This window comes from Vespa velutina, chromosome 6 (genome assembly GCF_912470025.1).
Source record: "Vespa velutina chromosome 6, iVesVel2.1, whole genome shotgun sequence".
NCBI classification, from domain to species: domain Eukaryota; kingdom Metazoa; phylum Arthropoda; class Insecta; order Hymenoptera; family Vespidae; genus Vespa; species Vespa velutina.
Genome location: NC_062193.1, coordinates 8,331,975 through 8,349,956, shown reverse-complemented (window position 1 = coordinate 8,349,956; position 17,982 = coordinate 8,331,975). Strand labels below are relative to the sequence as shown.

The window sequence follows — 17,982 nt, the reverse complement described above, 5'->3', positions numbered from 1 at the left end:
TCCCCAAATATGACAAGTATAAGTCAAATATTTAGGGACATTTTACGTATGTAGTTTATGCATACAAAATTTATTCCTATTGTTATATTATAAATACAGTTTTATCTATCTATACAAGGAGTGCACACCAGTTAAAATACATATTTATTATATATATGTATAAAATACATTTTTGCATGAAGCATAAATAATTGAGATTCCCTGGTTTAAACAATTCTATTAATATGTTTATTCTTTGATAAGTATTATTTTATAAAGGTCATATCAACAAGATAAACGTTCGTACGAAGAAACAATTATCTTTTGTATCATTAATAAAAATATCGATTTTCAGTGTATTAAAAGGGGAAAAAAAAAACCTCGCGCTTCTTGTAAACTAACTTTTTTTAGACGAACATAAACTAATTATTAATGTTAATCGATTTTTTTATTTAATCAGCATTGATATTATCGAATTTCTCGAAGAAAAGAATTCAATATAGAAAAGTTAAAAGCTAACGAAATCAATTTGGGACAACGTATTAAACAATTATATGTATATATCTACGTAAAATAGAAGTATATTATGTGATGTGTAATAAAAGATAGAGTCAGAACACGAAAGCTTAAATGTGATAAGATCGAAGATTTCGAAGGTCGAAAATAAAGAAATAGAAGCTATCTATCACGAACAATCTCACAAAACTCTATCATTTCAAGAGACGTTATGATTACATTGATTAATTCATCGTAACAAAAAGATTCGAAGAAGACATAGATACGAATATAATAGATACATATCGAAATATAACACAAACCAACGTTGATGTATTGATAACAAATTGCTTCGCGGTTACCGAGTATCGTGAAAATTGCCTACAACTAGTCAAATACTAAATAATTGAGAAGGATCGATCGTGTTTGATTATTAGGTCTGAAATACCACCGCCATCAATGATAGTGTATTAAAGTTCAATTAAGTTACTTTTATTTTGTTTCCTTTTTTTTTTATCCCTATCTTAGAGGTCAATCGCCGAAGGATGCCCTTTAAAGGAACAAGGATATCTCTCAAAGGATATCATGCTTGGTAATCGTGAAAATGTCAATTCTCTAGAGTGTCGTTAATGCGGATGTTCAATCGTGCAAAGTGATTATTACTTTTCTTTGAATGAAAACAGGTTTCTACGTGTAAATATGTATTTTAGTATATATATATATATATATATATGCATACGTACATATTAAATATTCTTAACGCGAGAGAAAATCCCTTTTGGTTGTATATTCCAGCTAGAATGTATAAATGAGTTAAGATTTAATTGAATTTACAATCATGAAAATATATCTGCTGATAGACCGGGAAACGAGAAAAATAAAAAAAATAAAAAAATAAGGAAAAAAAAAAAATAAAATGAAATAAAAAGAAAGAAATAAAATTATAATTTGATTTCTACTTGGTTGCCTCGGATCAGAAACGAATAAAAAGTAAAGGAAACAAATGTAAAAAAAAAAAAAAAAAAAAAAAAAAAAAAAAAAAAAAAAAAAAAAAAAAAAAAAAACAGAACTAAGAAGAAAGAAATAAAGAAATAGAACAAATATTGCCTTGTGATCCATCGATTAATCGATTCGAATTTTAAGGATTTCTCGTATAATTATCATGAATTATATATAAAATATGATAAACCGTGGTAAATAAGGCGTGGCGCCTCTATCTCGAAAATAAGGCGTGTACCGTGTATCTTTGTGTTTGCAATTGGTAACAAACGATGTCGGATCCTCGATAGAAAAAACATTTACATAATAATACCGCACCCTTCCTCTGAATTAGAGTTTTCGTGCTACTCTTTTCATCGTCGAGAACGACACAGCTCTATAAATCATATTCTACGAAATCTATACATACAGATATATAGATATATTCAAAGACAATAACGATAAGTCGGCTTTAGGCTTGATCCAACGGGAATTTCAATTCGAATCGAAAGTATTAAAAATAACCAAATATATATATATATATATATATCAATTTTCTTTCGATTAGATACAGATATAACTCGCAACAATGAATTCATATAAGTTTAGATTCCTATTATTCATTCATTCAAATCCTTGCGTCAAATCGTTCTCGTTATTTTGAATATACTTTGCGCTCCAATCGTAAGGTAAGGCCTTTATCAAGTATATTTGGGGTGAGAGTACTCTGTCGTGTCTCTGGCCACTCCCTCAAAAAAATAACATGATTAAACGCACTTCGTATATCTTTCCATTACTTTCCCTATCTACTATCACAACACTATTATTCACCTCTGTCTCCCTTTTTTTCTGTTTCTGTCCTTCATCGCCGCCGACAAGACTAATGAAAAGTGATTGTCATTCAACTAGGTGAGGCATCATATAAACAGATAATGTTCGGTTAGAATCGTATTCACAAATTGACCATCGATCCTTGAAAAATAACGATGGTCAGCGTAGATATATATATACATATATATATATATATATATATATATATATATACATACACACACACACACACATATATATATATATATATACCTTTAGCTTGATCAACGAGTTTACCATCGAAAAAAGTACTGGATTTCAGTTATTCCGGAAATTAAGGACGAACATTCGAAGGTATTTAATCGGTCGAAAATCGATCTATAAAAATTCCATTGAAACAAATGATATAAAAAAAAAAAAAAAAAAAAAAAAAAAATTGGAGGATTCTGTTTATTCCTATTATGCAATGGACATTACGTTGTTCCAATCTATTAAATAGATTGCAACGAATTCCATTGCAACTTTTAACCCTCTTATCCGATCCTACCGAGTTAGTAGAACACAGTTGGCACGTCCGAAAGAGTGACTTTCTAATTGCCAGAAGAGTGACGAGAATGTATATAAAGTACCGGCGAAACAGGTTGCACCTAGATATATATATATATACATATATATATACATATATATATATACATATATATATACATATATATATATATATGTATATGTAAGTATGTATATATTCGAATCGCGTGGACTTCATAGCGGTCAACCAAACGGGCTATAATTTATTTCTGTAAACACCGAAAGTCGTCAAAATGCCAGCCGTTCATACAATGTCATTTGCTTTCATATTTATAGTTTACATACGTACATACGTACATACGTAAAATTACGGATACATCTGTAAGAGAGGATTACGAAGATTCGATAATCTCTGGCGATCTTTCATTCCTTTGATGATGTGACTCGAGAATGAAAAGTTAAGGAAATTCCGGTTAATATAATCTATTTGTTTTGGCAGCCAATTATTCACGATATACACGTAGTACGTTGATCGTGTTGTAAGTCCTATCAACAATAGGACTTCGTGTATTTGACCGACTTTCACTTTCAGCATTGAAAGCTTTTTAGTTTCCTCGACGTTTCTAGGACATCATATAGAAGTCATATAGACGAGTTCATTATTTTGATTTTGATATTACATTGACTTCGAGATATTTTCATTGTCTAATTTAATCTAATCATAAAACTAGAAATTAATGGTAAGACGTAATCCTAAGATTCTTTATCAACGAAGAACAATGAGAAGGTACGAGATGTCGATTTGGTAAAAAAAAATCAGCTCTCTCTCTTTCTCTCTCTCTCTCTCTTTCTTTTTATGCTAGGCCAGTGGGAACTTACGAAAAGGATTTTCGGACTCCCGTCTTTCAGACTGTTCCCATTCTTTGTAAAAATAACCCGTACGAATTGGGTCAGACGGAATGAAAAGCTGGCCGGTGCTCGGTGAGTGATATATAATCGCACGCACCTTGAAAAATCCTCGTACGATGTGTTACTCGATCTCGCTATTAAAACTATAAATAAAGCAAAAGGAGTGTAACGAAACAAAGATTCGTCGAACGCGTCCATTCGCGTCCGAATAACATACGTAGTATGTCGTCCAATGATATTTTTAGTGTAAACTCTCTGGGGACGACTTTTTGCTTCTCTCAAAAATCAACACATCGTATAAAAGTGTGTATACATACACATACTTACATACATACATACATACATACATACACACACACACACACACACACGTGCGCGCGAATTTTATGTACGTGTTATTTTTATTTTTCTCAGACATGAAAATTTTCACACTGAAAGCAATGATGATAGAAATCTCATGCGACATTTCGCGTTAAAACGTGCTAGTAAGAAAGCGAAATAGTAATAATAAAAATGTCTTGAACTCGTCACGGAAGTTAATTTCACGTGAGAGAAAATCATAACCGTGAAAAGAGGACATGCGATAGAACGGATCACGTAAAGCTTCCGGATTTAACGTGCCTAACACACACTGCTATCGATCATATACTTCAGTTTAAAATATAAAAGCAAGACCTTCTGTGAGACATATAGTATGTACACATACGGAGATGTGTTACATATATATAGCAGAGAGGAGACAGATGAGGGTTCTCGTGAATGAAGGAAAAGTCAGCCGGACATATCGACTTTTCTCCCTAGTTTTACATTTATGTCTCTATATTTATATACACTTAACTTTCATCTATATGTATAATATACACATTTATGTATATACATACCTGTACATGTATGGAAATAATAAAACGTGTCACGTTCGCACGTGCTCGATCACGTTCAAACATCACGGCATACCATTTTAAGGGAACTCTCAAAAGACACTTTGGAGGGCTAGGGCTTGTTCGAGGTAGGGATCGATGCATTATGCAACAAGTAGTTAGTCTTAAGTGCAATCGCCGTTATACTTTCTCGACCTCGAGGTTCGGCATATAGCGATTACATGGGTGTCGTTCTAATTAAGGATCAAAAATTCCAGATAAGTCATTAGCATCGTGCTCAACAGCTGATTCTTCCACTATCGTTTCGTAAATCTAATTCCAGGATAACGAATTGATTATCACGATATTTTGGATATATATATATATACATGCGTATCCGAAAGATCATTCCATTGATTTGATACAAATTAATTCAAGAAAATATATAATTATGATTCTTCTATGATCACTTTGTCAAATGATCGTCCTATGCTTGATCGATCTTGAATGAAATATTATAAGTCAACATTGTTGAACATATACGAAATAAAAATGTTAATGTACAAATCATAAGTGATATATGCAATAACTGTACATGTACATCAAAAGTTCTCCACGATATAATATCGTAAATCTCGTTACTATTTTTATTCCTTACATAATTTAAGACACCACGATGCCGTGGTACGTCGATCTCTAGACATGGTAAACTCAGCAGTATATCCTTGGTGCTCTCTCTCTCTCTCTCTCTCTCTCTCTCTCTCTCTCTCTCTCTCTCTCTCTCTCTCTCTCTCTCTCTCTCTCTCTCTCTCTCTCTCTCTTTCTCCCTCCCCCTCCCTCTTTCTTTTTCACTCTTCGCTCTTCGATGTTAAATACAAATGATGAAAGTAAAGACTCTATACGTATAAATAAATATAAAGGTCATAAAAGTAAACTCGGCAAGTGATCCTTGAGAGAAAGAAATAAACTTTCACATAAAAATATTTTTTTCTCGTCGACAATAGTGACTAGATTAGTTATATTCTGTCTTTATTGTACTCTGCGATTTTCTCGTAAAATCAATTTATAATATCGGTCATAACCGTGTTAAATCTTGAACTAGTTTTTAAATAATCTCCCTTGTAACGCGAAATAACTTACAATTAGGTTTAATCGAGAGGTTAATAAGGTTCCGTCTATAACGTAATACTGGTAGGAAGTCGAGTCTATTATGACAGAGAAGCACGTGCTGCTCGAAAACTGATCAAGATATTTCTTTTTATATAAATGAAATTCACTAGTTGCTTTCGCAATTCGTACTACGATTACTATGATTAACACGTATCTTGCGAAAATATCGTAATAAATTCGTAGGAAAAAAATATTGGTTTTTCTTTAAAAAAAATAAAAAAAAAAAAAAAACAAAAAAAAAAAACAAATAGAATAGAACAGAAAAGGCAAACAAAAAACAAAGAACAAAAACACGGTATTCCACGTGATTTCATTACATAAGTTGTCACGATATAATTGTCTCATGGTTTTTCTTTGGAATATTTTGATTTTTAAAAAATGTTTTTTTTTATAATGAAATGTTCGACCTAACCTCAAATCCTCTCCCTCCTCCCTCTCCCTTTCACACTATCTCTCTCTCTCTCTCTCTCTCTCTCTCTCTCTCTCTCTCTCTGTCTCTTACTTTCTCTCACTCTCTCTCTCTGTTTTTCTTTTTCTCTTGTTTTCTTGTTCTATCGTGAAAGAAGAGAAATAAGTGTGAGAATTATCGATATAAACAAAGAGATATAGAACTCACCAATATGGAGCTGTGCGTTCCGAGATGACTATACTATCATAGGCATGTCGCCAGCTCGTCAGCATTTCACAGATAGTAAGAGATTAAAAAATGTGGAATAAAAGGGTCCTAAGGAAAATGCGCGCACGCACACTGTTGCACGCACGCTACTAACCAGCGAGTGAGCAAGTGAAAACATACACAATGTCGCAGCCCGCGCGTGCTTACGAACGCTCGCAATCGCCGCGCAAAACTGTCTCTTGCCCCAACACGTCTCCCCCCCCCTCTCCAACCACTAGCCGTGCGCATCGGACAGGTAAGACCGGTGCTCGAGGAGAGGGAATAACACCGAAGAGTTTGAGGGTAGGGACGAAGAATACGAGAACTTGTAATGACGTTACTTATACTAACATTCGTTTGCTCTTTTTTGTCTTTTGTTTGTTTCTTTCTTTTTTTCTTTTTATTGTTTTTTTTTCCTTCAAAGCCTATAATTATTTTCATAAAAATTTGCATTAACCATAAACTTAATTCATTTTTACAAATGGATACTATACCTTGCACAGCTGCCATTCATATTCATCTCGTATTTAAACTCGGCTACTCTCTGCTATACCCTTTGTAAAATAAACATTCTCCGCATTTGCTCTGTAGACGTTCACTGCATGTATTATTTATTATTAAAAACGGCTTGGCTATATGGCGCGAAACGACGCCATCTTCGTAATCCAAATACATCCTACTTCAGATCGAAGAGCAGTATGAACAACGGCCGTTAATAGATGGCGGCACCTAACAAAAAAAAATGAAATTATTTTTTCAACAGTTTAATCGTTGGTGTAGCAACTGACGATTTCCTTCGTCTGGAACAGTGATTATTTTCCGAAGAATTAATAATTATTATTTTTATATATATTAGCGATTAAAACTTATTCCGAGATATTTTTCTACTTGTATATGTGTGTGTGCGTATGCGAACGTATCCTAACGATTGATAGAACTACAAAGTTTATAAACGGAACGTAAACTTTAATATATTTGTTAATATTCTTTGTACATTCTTCAATGAATTAATCGTGTACGAAAAGAAAAGTCGTGCTTTTTTAACCGGCAGGAACATCGCAGCAAATAAACAAAATGTCAATCTGTATTTAAAAATGGCCGCAGACCGGACTGCTGTTAGATCAGTGTTCTAAAGTCGCAGCCAATGTACTGCTGATCATTGCAACGAATGCGTCAATGGCCTAACTTTATTTATAGTAATCAATTCTTTTTATTAGCCTGCCAACTACTTTGACGTAAGACATTCTTGGATGTAGTTACATATTTTCAAAGTGGTTAATCTATCGCTCGAAACATTCCTTTCTTCAGTTGTAAATTCGTTTCACTCTTTGGTGTATGTGGACATTTTCTTTATAGCCACACTTAAGAAAATAATACGATGTAAGTTTCATTTATATTATGGACCGCTGGTGTACGATACTTCAATAAAAATTGTGTTTTAAAGTATATGAGCGATTGTACGAAGACATACAAAACGAAGATATGTCGTCAGGCATGAACGATGGTCCCCGTAACACAGGCACTCTTCCAAAAAGTAACAGAAGAAGCGACAGAAACAGAGAACGATCCGCCGCTAATCAACAAATGGCTAATCGTTCTGCTTATCACAGACATGTACAACAGCATTCTAACAATTTGGTATTAATCTATATACTATCTATAGTTAATAAATTTTATTTAATATTTTCTTATAGTTTCATTGCATATATAATGAAAAAGTTAGAGAACAACTATATATAGCTTTCTTGATATTAACTATAAGTATACTGGCCATGTAAGAATCAATAAAAGAATATAGTAGAAGCTGTTTTTTTTTAATATTGGAATGTAACCAATAGAAGACTATGTTTCTGCTTATTTTATGCCAGCCATACTTTACTATTTAGGATGTAGTCTATTAATATACTGTTGAGTAGTGGGGTGATACTTGTTCTAAGAATACAATATGTGGAAAGCTGTTACTTTAGCGTGGTTGAGTCGTCTGTACTGAGCTGTCCTAGACTTCGTGTAAATTGTAATAGTTCAATTAGATTTAGATATTTAAAACTAGAATTTAACTTGGTTGTTAGTTCCAGCTTGATTGGCAACTTGTAAGTGAAAGAGGACCTTTAAGAACGACAAAAAATAGCAATACCAGATCAGTTTCATCACTTCCTTCTACGTCTTATCAGGAAATATCCGAGTTTGGTAGGTGTCCAGAATTTTCTAGAAAATAATTATTCTAACGAGTTTTATCACTATGTTATATAATATTTTTTAATACAGTATCACATAGTGGTGGACGACATTGCAATTATTCGACTGAGGATTGTACATCTTGGCCAAAAATGGTGTTACCAACGGAGTCTCAAGCACAGTCACCCTCATGTTTGCAGGGAAGTAAACCAACCAATGTTGATAAAATGGTAATAAGAATTTCATTTTGTTATATATGAACTTTACATAATAATGAACTTTATAAATCTATTAAGAAACAAATTTTTTACTAAACAATTAAATATCTCTTTAGCCTGATAGAAATCAAGTGGAAAGTCGTTTAAATCAAATTCGTGATTATATCGGAATTACTTCAACGATGATGGACTCACTTAGTCAATCTAGTGATCCAGTAAGTATAACATATTTTTAACTATTGAAAGCATGTTACATTTTTTCTTTTTTACTCAAACATTTCTCCATGTTCATTGTCTACTATAAATCTACTGTAGCGAGCTCAAACCCAGAATGAAAAATTAAGCAGAATGGTGGAGGACCTTCGTGACAGTGAAACAAAATTGGCGAAACTTTTGGAAACATATCACAATCATGGGATTACAAATCAGGTTATTGGCACAAAACTGTAACATGACTTTAAATAACTAATATCAGTGGCATGCTCTTCTCATTTAGTAATAATATGAACCGCAAAAGCAATTGAAAGAATATTTTTTATTTTAATATTTATATATATATAGAGAGATTCTACTTCTTATTTCTTATATATAATCTCCGCCTCAATTTATTATCTAATTGACAATTTATTATCTATTGACAATCGGTTGTTAATAAAATATTTTAATCCAGATTATATATACAGGCAAAACTTATACTATTATAAACTTGAATTTGTTTCAAAAAAATATGTTTGGTTCAATTTTCTTGTTTTATTATTTCAGAAATATTTGACATATATATATATATATATATATATATATATATATATAACTTCATAAATATCAAACTTAATTTCTATATTTTTAGATTATGAATAGAAAATTTATATGACTAAGATCTTGGATATACGTGTTCCTTCTTCTTAATTTTTGAAATGTTCGAGAGTACCGAGCACCACTCATGTAGCTTTTGTGTCGTCGATTAGTGATATTATTCCCCTTCTACTATGGATCTTTTATTTAATTTCTTATGTCATTAAATTCACGTTATTTATTTTTTCTCATGTTGCTGCGCGATTTCTAAGCGTGACGATTCTTGCCTCTATCCCGTAATCTGCTTCTAGATTGTAGGATTCGTGAAAAGAGTTGGGCCCTTGAGTGGTCTGGATTGGTGTTTTTCACTTTTGGAGCAACTATTCTGGAATACTCCAGAATGCTCTACAAAAATGTCTATATACAACATTAGGAATGGAGGTGCTCGTCCCTTCACTTGGCTATCATGCAGCAACAAATTCTCAAATATCTATATGATTATTATTAATCATAATTTTATATTATTTTATCACAGAATGGCGATAGTGGAAAGGAGGATGGGGACGAAAATACTGATACCAGTAGAGAAATGATATTACGTAGAAAAATGGAGGAATCTCAAAGAAAACTTGTACAATTGCAAGAATATCATGCAAATTTAGTTGGAATGCAACATCGTGTTAGGGAAAGATTAAATGAAGCTCGACAAGCCCAACAAGTTTTATTGCAACAAGAAAATCAAGCTGCTGGAACTTCTACATGGGAAGGCAATAATCGTTTGGTTACACCATTACCAACAAATGTTGAAGAATTACAATCAGAAACAGCTGCATTAATAGGTAAACTTACTCAGTTACAGAGCAAGAAAAAGCATATGGACCATCTTTTAGCTGAATTACAAGTTGTGGAAATGTCAGACAGAGCCAGTTGTGTTAGTATGTTTTAGTATGTGATTTTATTTTGATAAAAAAAAAGTTTTATCCTATTATAATTTTTTTCTTTATATTTAGAGCTCTGATGGCTCTAGGAATGTGACTAGAGATAAAGCAGCAGAATTGGAAGCTATGAAAGCACAACTCAATCACTTAAAAGCATTAATGGAAGAAGCTACAAGAGTCAGAGAATGTCTAGATTCTACATCAGAGCCTGAACCTGATGTGGATGTTAATGGTGAAGGAGCAGAAGAAAATGAATCCCAGGAAGAAGGTGCTAGTTTATGTAGCTCGAGTAATGCATTGGAAAATCAAATTGATAATGACGATGTAACTCGTGAAAAAACTAAGAATTCTAGACACAGACCTACTGTTGAAGAAGTTCAGGTATGAACACAATAAGTGATTCATTGATAAAGTATCATATTAAACAAAATTATATGTTTTATTATTTATCTACTAGGCTGTTACAAGAGAATTGAAAGAACAATCTGCATTATTGCAAGCAACTCGAGCGGAGTTACAGCGTTTAAAGCAACCATTAGTAAATTCTACTATTCATTCCCCACCAGTATCTATTTTTCCTGGATCCACACCACCTCCTTCATTGATAGGAGTTAATATTGAAAAAAAGCAAAGCAATAATGTTAGTGATATTCAACCAGTTCAAACAAAAAGACGCCAGATAGAAGATTTTGTCAAAAAAGTAATCTACGTATTTTTTATATTGTTATATTATTAATCATAACTATACGTATCTGACTTTAATGTCGTCAATAATTTTTTTTCATTAATTTTATTATGTATTGAAATATAGGATCAAGGTCAAACATCTAGTATTAATCGCAATGTCGGTAATACAGATCTGAATAGTCACAGAAGTTCTAGTTCACGTATTAGTCATACAGGTACACCTACAAATGTATGGCCTCCAATTGCTACTGCAGGCAAGTATGAAATATTTTAAAAATCGAATATTAGTTTTTATTTAATTTAATATCTATATAGGTGGCTCTGGTGAACAAAATATAGATGAAATGTTAGAAAATTTGATGGATATTGGTCCTCAAACAACAGCTATCGAAAATGGATTTACAGGAAATTATTGGGGATATCCACCACTACCTATGAATCAATCACAACATGGTAATATAACAAAGATTTTTATTAATCATTTTTATCAAATGAAATATTTAATTGATAATTATTAAGTCATTGATACCTATTATTTTAACATAGGTTCTGCGGAGTATTATCACAATTTGTTATTAAATTCTCAAGTCCAGCAACTCCAAGTACAGCAACTTCAAGTAATGGGTACAACTATACAACAATGCTGTCAATTATTGTGGGTACAACAACGGGAATTGCAATCTATGCGTACAGCAATTACTCAGCTGCAATTACAGTTAAGACAATCTCAAGCAGTACAAAGAAGCAATAATTCCGAAAATCAGGAAGAATATTCTAATCTAAGCCGCAGTGTGCATCATCTTGCTGATACATTAGATGCAGCATTACCTCCAAGTTCTTCTTTACCAAATCTTGTTTCATTACCTAATACTTCTCCTGCACTTTCTCATTCAGTAGTAGGTACTAATTCTCAACAACATCAACAACAACAATTGAACAATCAAGTACCACCTGGAAATAGAGCAAACAACTACTGGGATAACTTTCGAAGGTAATCAAAGCCTTATATACATAAATTTAGCAGAAAAAATATAAATTATAGGATTACAAAAAAAAGAAAAAATAATTCAAATTTTTAAGAACTATATTTATTGAGATTTATATACGTATATATGGTGTAACAAATGACTAATTGTAAGACCTTATTAACGTTTGAGTAAAGTTTTACATGATTTTGAATCATTATAAAAAATATCCATCAAAGTATATGTTATTTCTAACAGAAATTTATCAACACCATTGAGTTAGTACCTCCTCACTGACAAGGTTGCACATTATCATCTTTTGTGTTTCTTTATATCTAATGTATTATCATATTTAATAATAAATTCCACGATCTATACTTTTTACTTATTACTCTCCCCTTTTACTTATTATTGAAACCATTTGCACCAAGTATTTGTCATTTGTTTAGTTACAAGCACTGTGGTTAATGACCACAATACTAATTAGTATTGTGGAAGATACATTTTTTAGGAAAATACGTTGGTAGGTAATACAAGGGTATGTAATTGAATTGCCAACGAATTTTTCATAAAATAGGATGTTCCATCAGTTTAATTATAACCATTAATAATGTGCATGTAATTAAAATTATAATCATAATAAATTTTTGTGATGGTGACCATTATACTAAACAGGAGTGTGTTGTAATTCTGATGAAAACTAGATTTGTTATAACTACTGAGTTTTTTAGCATTATAAACATGCTTTTAAAAAAAATAATAATTGTACTTATACTGCATTTTCAATTTTTCCAGTTACTCGAGACAAAACTTACTCTCTGGAAGTGCGAAAACAGTAACTGATTCTACTACAGCATCCATTTCAAATTCTACTACTTCTGCAAATAGTGCAAGTAGTGCAGTTCACACTTCTCTTGGGTACGTAATTATATTGTAATAAGTAATAAATATATATGCCTTCTTTTGAATTAATCTATAATATCTTTTTGTTTTCAGGAAGGATAAACGAAATCGCGAACAGGGAACAGATAATTTACCTTTACCATCATTAATGATAGCAGAAACACAGTATTCGTTAAATCTCCAACAACAATCTAATTTACAGCAACAAGAAAGAGAAAATACTACAATGAGAAGTAATATCATAACAAATGAAGTATCACAAGTTGATAATTCGGGAGAAGAAGCCCATAGCTCATTTAGACTCCCACATGCAACTAATGATGAAAATTTTTTACATAATTTAAGGTAAACTATAGTTAAATAATTATAAAAAATGTTTATAAATTGATAAAATTTTAACAAATTTGTCATATATGTCTAAACAGTCCTGAAATGAGAGAAGTAATTAGGTCACTCGTTGTAGCTAATAAGAAGAGACCTGACAATTTAGTAACGATTTTAAAAGAGATTACGGCTATAAGCGAAGACAAAAGACTTCCTCTTTTATTGATAAGTCTCCGTTTCTTGCAAGATACACAACCACTACAGAATGCTCAGGTATAAATATCTTTTTATACTTGCATAATTTTAATATTATAAAATCTTTTTCTTTTTTTTTTTTTTTTTTTTTTTATGTCTACATTTTTTATTTTATTCAAACTCTTTCCCGTTGAAATTCAGAGTATATCCAGTATAATATAAATAAAAGATAAGTTACGGACTAAAGCCTATAGTAATAATACAAATAATCCTATGGATTAAGGTTTCCAAGTTATAATTAATTGAACATACGTCACTCGTTGTGTGAACGAAAATAATTCGAAACGAAAGAATATCTGCGCTGCTACGATGGGAAAGAGTTAAATTAATTGAGATTCATTAAAAATTAATTAATTAACATATGTAAACAGAATGAAGCAGCTGATCAAACAGGGAGTGATAGTTGTCGATCAAGTGACGAAGATTCAGACGTGGGTGCTATATTAGGTTTTAATTTGGAAAATCAGTGTTCATTAAATGAGTTAGTTGCATCAACTCATGCTGGTTCTTCATCATCTCCTATGGCACAAGTTCCATTAATAGATCGCTTAGAAATGCTTGTAAGTAGCTATTAAAACATATCTAAAAAAAAGTTTGTTTTTATTCCATGCAAAATATAAGAATATAATGTATTCTGTGTTTAGATATAAAAAATAATGTTATGTATACTTATTCATTATGTTTAGACATCGAGTTCTCCAGACAACGACAATGCTTCTGCTTCAGCATCTGCTCTTAAACCAGGTTGCAATGAAGATTTAGCAGAAGCTGATCAATCAAGATCTGAATCTTCTGGCAATCAACAAGTAAATTATTGTTACATTAATACAAAAGAATTTTTATATGAAATATTTAATTTTAAATGTTCCTCATAGATTCATCACAATGAAGAAAATAATGAACAAATGCAAGACGATGTGACATTATCATTAGGAGCAGCCTTAGGGACTTTAGAAAGTGCCCTAGTAGAAAGTGATGAAGATGAAACAACTGCAAAAGATGAACATGACAGAGGCAAATTAACTACTAGACGATACCGTCAGTGTTATTAATCAGTGACTGTATAATAAGTATTTATTTCATTATATTTACTATTGCAGAGTTTTATGAACTTTCAAAAGCTGCATAATATATAAAAGCTTCAATATTAATTAAAATACTGTGTATGTATTTTATTTTCTATATAAATATCAATATTTATGGAAAATAAATTACATACACCTATTTAAGCAATTGAAAGCCAATCTAATTAATGAGGTAAATTTTTTGGTAATATTTAAGCAGTGAAAGTTGTCTTTATATTTAATACTTCATGTTTAGTATGCATTCAAGGATGTATACTACAGGATATATTTAACAAAAAAATAAACTTTTATCTATCAAAAAGTAAATATTTATTTTGATCCACACGAACAGAGCAATGACATATTGGGGAGAGGATATAAATATGTAACAAAGAATATGGTCTTCAATACAAATGTAATGTGAAAAGATATGAAAAACGGTTTAAGTTAAAGAACCTAATTAAAATTCCGTTTCAATATCATGTTTTGCAAATTGTTGTTGTCTATAATGATGATATATGGAGCATCCATGAGTCTCGAACAATAATTCCCCAAGTTCCACACTGCTGTCACTCGACTTAGAACCATTGCTTGGTGATAAATGTCTATAATCTGCATTACATATTAAACTATGATTACCTGCTGCCCTGCAGCAGCTTTCAGTCATAACCAAGGAATGATCCAAGGTTTTATCGTTGATAGAATTTAAGCATAATGACGTTGACTCATAATGCATTGTGGCCAATCCATAGTTCTTTGCATTCCCTGTACCATAGTAAACGCAGCTGCCTCTGAAACGAAACCCACTAACTTATCAACTAATTTGATTAGTAATCTCCTATGCCATCCATTGCATCGGTAGATTGTATCCTTACCAGTACAAAAAGACCAAACATATTAATAGTTTCACAAGGTTATGAAAAAATTTTGCATCTATCTTTTCCACCACATACCATTTACCCACTGTAAAGTAGAAGGCAGGATGCAACAGGCTTTAAAATAAATTCAATGTCTGGGTCAACTGCAAATATCTGTAGTCAGATGTAAATACAGTAGCCCGTAAATGAAAGCTAATTTGATATTTTCCTTTCCAAGGTAATATGTAAACGGTAAATGTTAAAAATTTTATTGTGAAAATTAGGTGCATAGCATTTGGTACACATTCATCTATCTTATGTATACGTGTATACATAGGTAACTTTAAGTGCAAATAATTTTAAAATGTGCAAAAATGTATAATATAATGAAATTTTTACGACATACAGTGACTAAAATATAATAGCAAGCGTTTGAATAAGCTTGTCAAATATTTCAATTACATTGAATAATAAATATTAATGTTTTCAAACGAAGTTCCTCCGTTTAAATGATCTCCCGCGTCGAGAAAATAGATTCGAACAGAGACCTCTAACAAGGATTGTTTGAAATACGTACGAATACGAATTGGAACAAGAGACCGCTACTATTTATTAACGGACGACTAATAATATACGCATGTTCTTCCTTACTATCACTTAATGTGCAAGCAGTTGTTAAAATTTAAAACGTACTCTCATTGCTCGAGATTCCCAAAAACATATAACTTTCCTACCTTTACGACATTTTTTCAATTCTATAGTTGAACCGCTATCGTTATTGGATCGTTTCCGGTTCCTGCGTCGCGTCGTGTCGGCGCCATGGACCGCCTGTTGTTGCTCCGTCGGTGATAAACAATGGTATTGCTGTCTATTGTCGACCTCGTGCCACCTCCTCAACGACGTCTCTGGAATCACGTAATGGTTATTCAGACGGCATGACGCCGCAGAATAGTCATATTCATCATCATCCGTTTCCATAGCTGAACCGTAATGGTTACTCGCGATACTAGGTGCACTGCTGTCGCTATTACACTCATTAATATGATCAAACATATTTTCTCTTGTACAGAGAGGTACGTAACCGTAATACGCGCTAGACGATACGTAAGACGCCATCCTAGTGTTATATAGAGCGTCACTCGCAACCGCCATTTTTCATAAAATTGTTTTCAAAACAAATTGAAAGCTAAAGATAATATATTCGTACTACTGATCCTAGTACAACGCGGGAATGCTAATTTATGCGTATTTGTCGAAGAAATAAAAAAAACACCACACAACGATATTACTTCACAACACTCAACCGAGGAGGCGCGATGAATGAGGCTCGCGTCCAAAACCGAACATACTCGAAGTCCGTTCGATTCTATTCGGGCTTATTCGTTTTTAGTCGGTTAGTTTCACTTCATTTGTTTATCTCCCCTCACTTACAATGTAACTCTTTCGGCGACAAAAATTTTCCAATCACGAAAAAATTACATTAATAATTATTGTCATTTGTTTTCAGAATTATTATTATATATGTTTGTAATTTTTTCCAATTCAGAAAGAATCACCCTTAAGTATATTATAATCGAAAGATTTTTCAAACTAAACTCGATTAAATTTTTAACAGCACTGTTACTTTGCACTTATTAGGCGACACCTATAGGTTTGGCAAAAATGATTACACTTTATTATTAGATCCAAGTTAAACATACTTTCTTTTATATATTGCATGAGTCAGACAACGTTATATCATTAAGAATAATTCATAATACTAATGTTAAATGAGTACTTTACCGTAATCTATTCTTTTAAAACAATAATCTTGTATAAATTTATATACTGAAACAGAAATCGAGTAGAGAAAATTGAATTTAGAATTTAATTCAAAGAATTTTAAACTACAAAAATGTTTATAGTTTTTAGACATTACTATTGTATTACTTTGAATCGATTTTAACAAATAACAGTTTTATTCAGGTTGAGCATGTATTTAGTCCGTAGTTATGAAGGTTAATTCCTTTTTTTTTTTTTTTTTTTTTTTTTTTTTTAATTAAATTAAATTAAAGTAAACAAATAATGTTTACTTTAATGGAAGCAAATATGTGAAGATATAAATATACCTAGTATAACTATATAATAATTAAAAAGTGATTGGATCGATATTTTCGATAGAATTAATTTATTGACAAATTAAATAATAGTTTTTTTTTTTTTTTTTTTTATTATGTATCATAGAACTTATTTTAAAAAAAGTTTATGAATATTGCAATTCTTGAAGATAATTAAAGAAATGAAAGTATTTTGTAACGAACATGTCGAGGTCGATAAGATAGAATTAAAATAGCATAGGAAGTGATGTATACAGAAAAGAAGAAAACTGGATGTCCCTAGTGGACAATGCTTTAATCATTATTTTATTTTGACCTTCTGCTGGTCTC

The 17,982-nt window shown here is 31.7% G+C and overlaps 2 protein-coding genes across 9 annotated transcripts; one reads left to right on the top strand and one right to left on the bottom strand.

Moving 5' to 3' along the window:
• Positions 1 to 7,135: 7,135 nt before the first annotated feature.
• Positions 7,136 to 15,021, top strand: LOC124950039. 8 transcript variants are annotated; one of them, XM_047496129.1, is made up of 18 exons: positions 7,137 to 7,758; positions 7,823 to 8,016; positions 8,454 to 8,565; positions 8,644 to 8,783; positions 8,888 to 8,986; positions 9,087 to 9,200; positions 10,099 to 10,494; positions 10,574 to 10,882; positions 10,959 to 11,201; positions 11,313 to 11,442; positions 11,504 to 11,641; positions 11,735 to 12,179; positions 12,949 to 13,071; positions 13,150 to 13,401; positions 13,482 to 13,653; positions 14,007 to 14,195; positions 14,322 to 14,441; positions 14,511 to 15,021. In XM_047496129.1, the coding sequence occupies exons 2-18, from the start codon at positions 7,861 to 7,863 to the stop codon at positions 14,685 to 14,687; spliced, it is 3,315 nt and encodes a 1,104-aa protein (XP_047352085.1). In that variant the 5' UTR covers positions 7,137 to 7,758; positions 7,823 to 7,860; the 3' UTR covers positions 14,688 to 15,021. The 8 variants fall into 8 exon arrangements, with proteins under 8 accessions (XP_047352086.1, XP_047352085.1, XP_047352084.1 ...); XM_047496128.1 differs by having other exon boundaries at positions 8,448 to 8,565; XM_047496130.1 differs by lacking the exon at positions 9,087 to 9,200 and having other exon boundaries at positions 7,136 to 7,758; positions 8,448 to 8,565.
• LOC124950043 lies at positions 12,255 to 17,443 on the bottom strand. Its single transcript, XM_047496143.1, has 2 exons — positions 16,291 to 17,443; positions 12,255 to 15,488 (listed from the first exon to the last, which is right to left on the bottom strand). Exons 1-2 carry the CDS (start codon positions 16,706 to 16,708, stop codon positions 15,160 to 15,162), a joined length of 747 nt encoding a protein of 248 aa, XP_047352099.1. The 5' UTR covers positions 16,709 to 17,443; the 3' UTR covers positions 12,255 to 15,159.
• Between the last annotated feature and the right edge of the window lie 539 nt (positions 17,444 to 17,982).

What these genes read in the sequence shown, in the direction of transcription:
- LOC124950039 (XM_047496128.1), top strand. Translation starts at nt 7,861, where the DNA reads ATGTCGTCAGGCATGAACGATGGTCCCCGTAACACAGGCACTCTTCCA. An exon ending in CAACCAATGTTGATAAAATG is followed by an intron (nt 8,784 to 8,887) that starts GTAATAAGAATT and finishes ATATCTCTTTAG; the next exon opens with CCTGATAGAAATCAAGTGGA. An exon ending in GCCTCCAATTGCTACTGCAG is followed by an intron (nt 11,443 to 11,503) that starts GCAAGTATGAAA and finishes ATATCTATATAG; the next exon opens with GTGGCTCTGGTGAACAAAAT.
- LOC124950043 (XM_047496143.1), bottom strand. Translation starts at nt 16,708, where the DNA reads ATGGCGGTTGCGAGTGACGCTCTATATAACACTAGGATGGCGTCTTAC. An exon ending in ATTGAAAAAATGTCGTAAAG is followed by an intron (nt 15,489 to 16,290) that starts GTAGGAAAGTTA and finishes TTCGTTTCAGAG; the next exon opens with GCAGCTGCGTTTACTATGGT.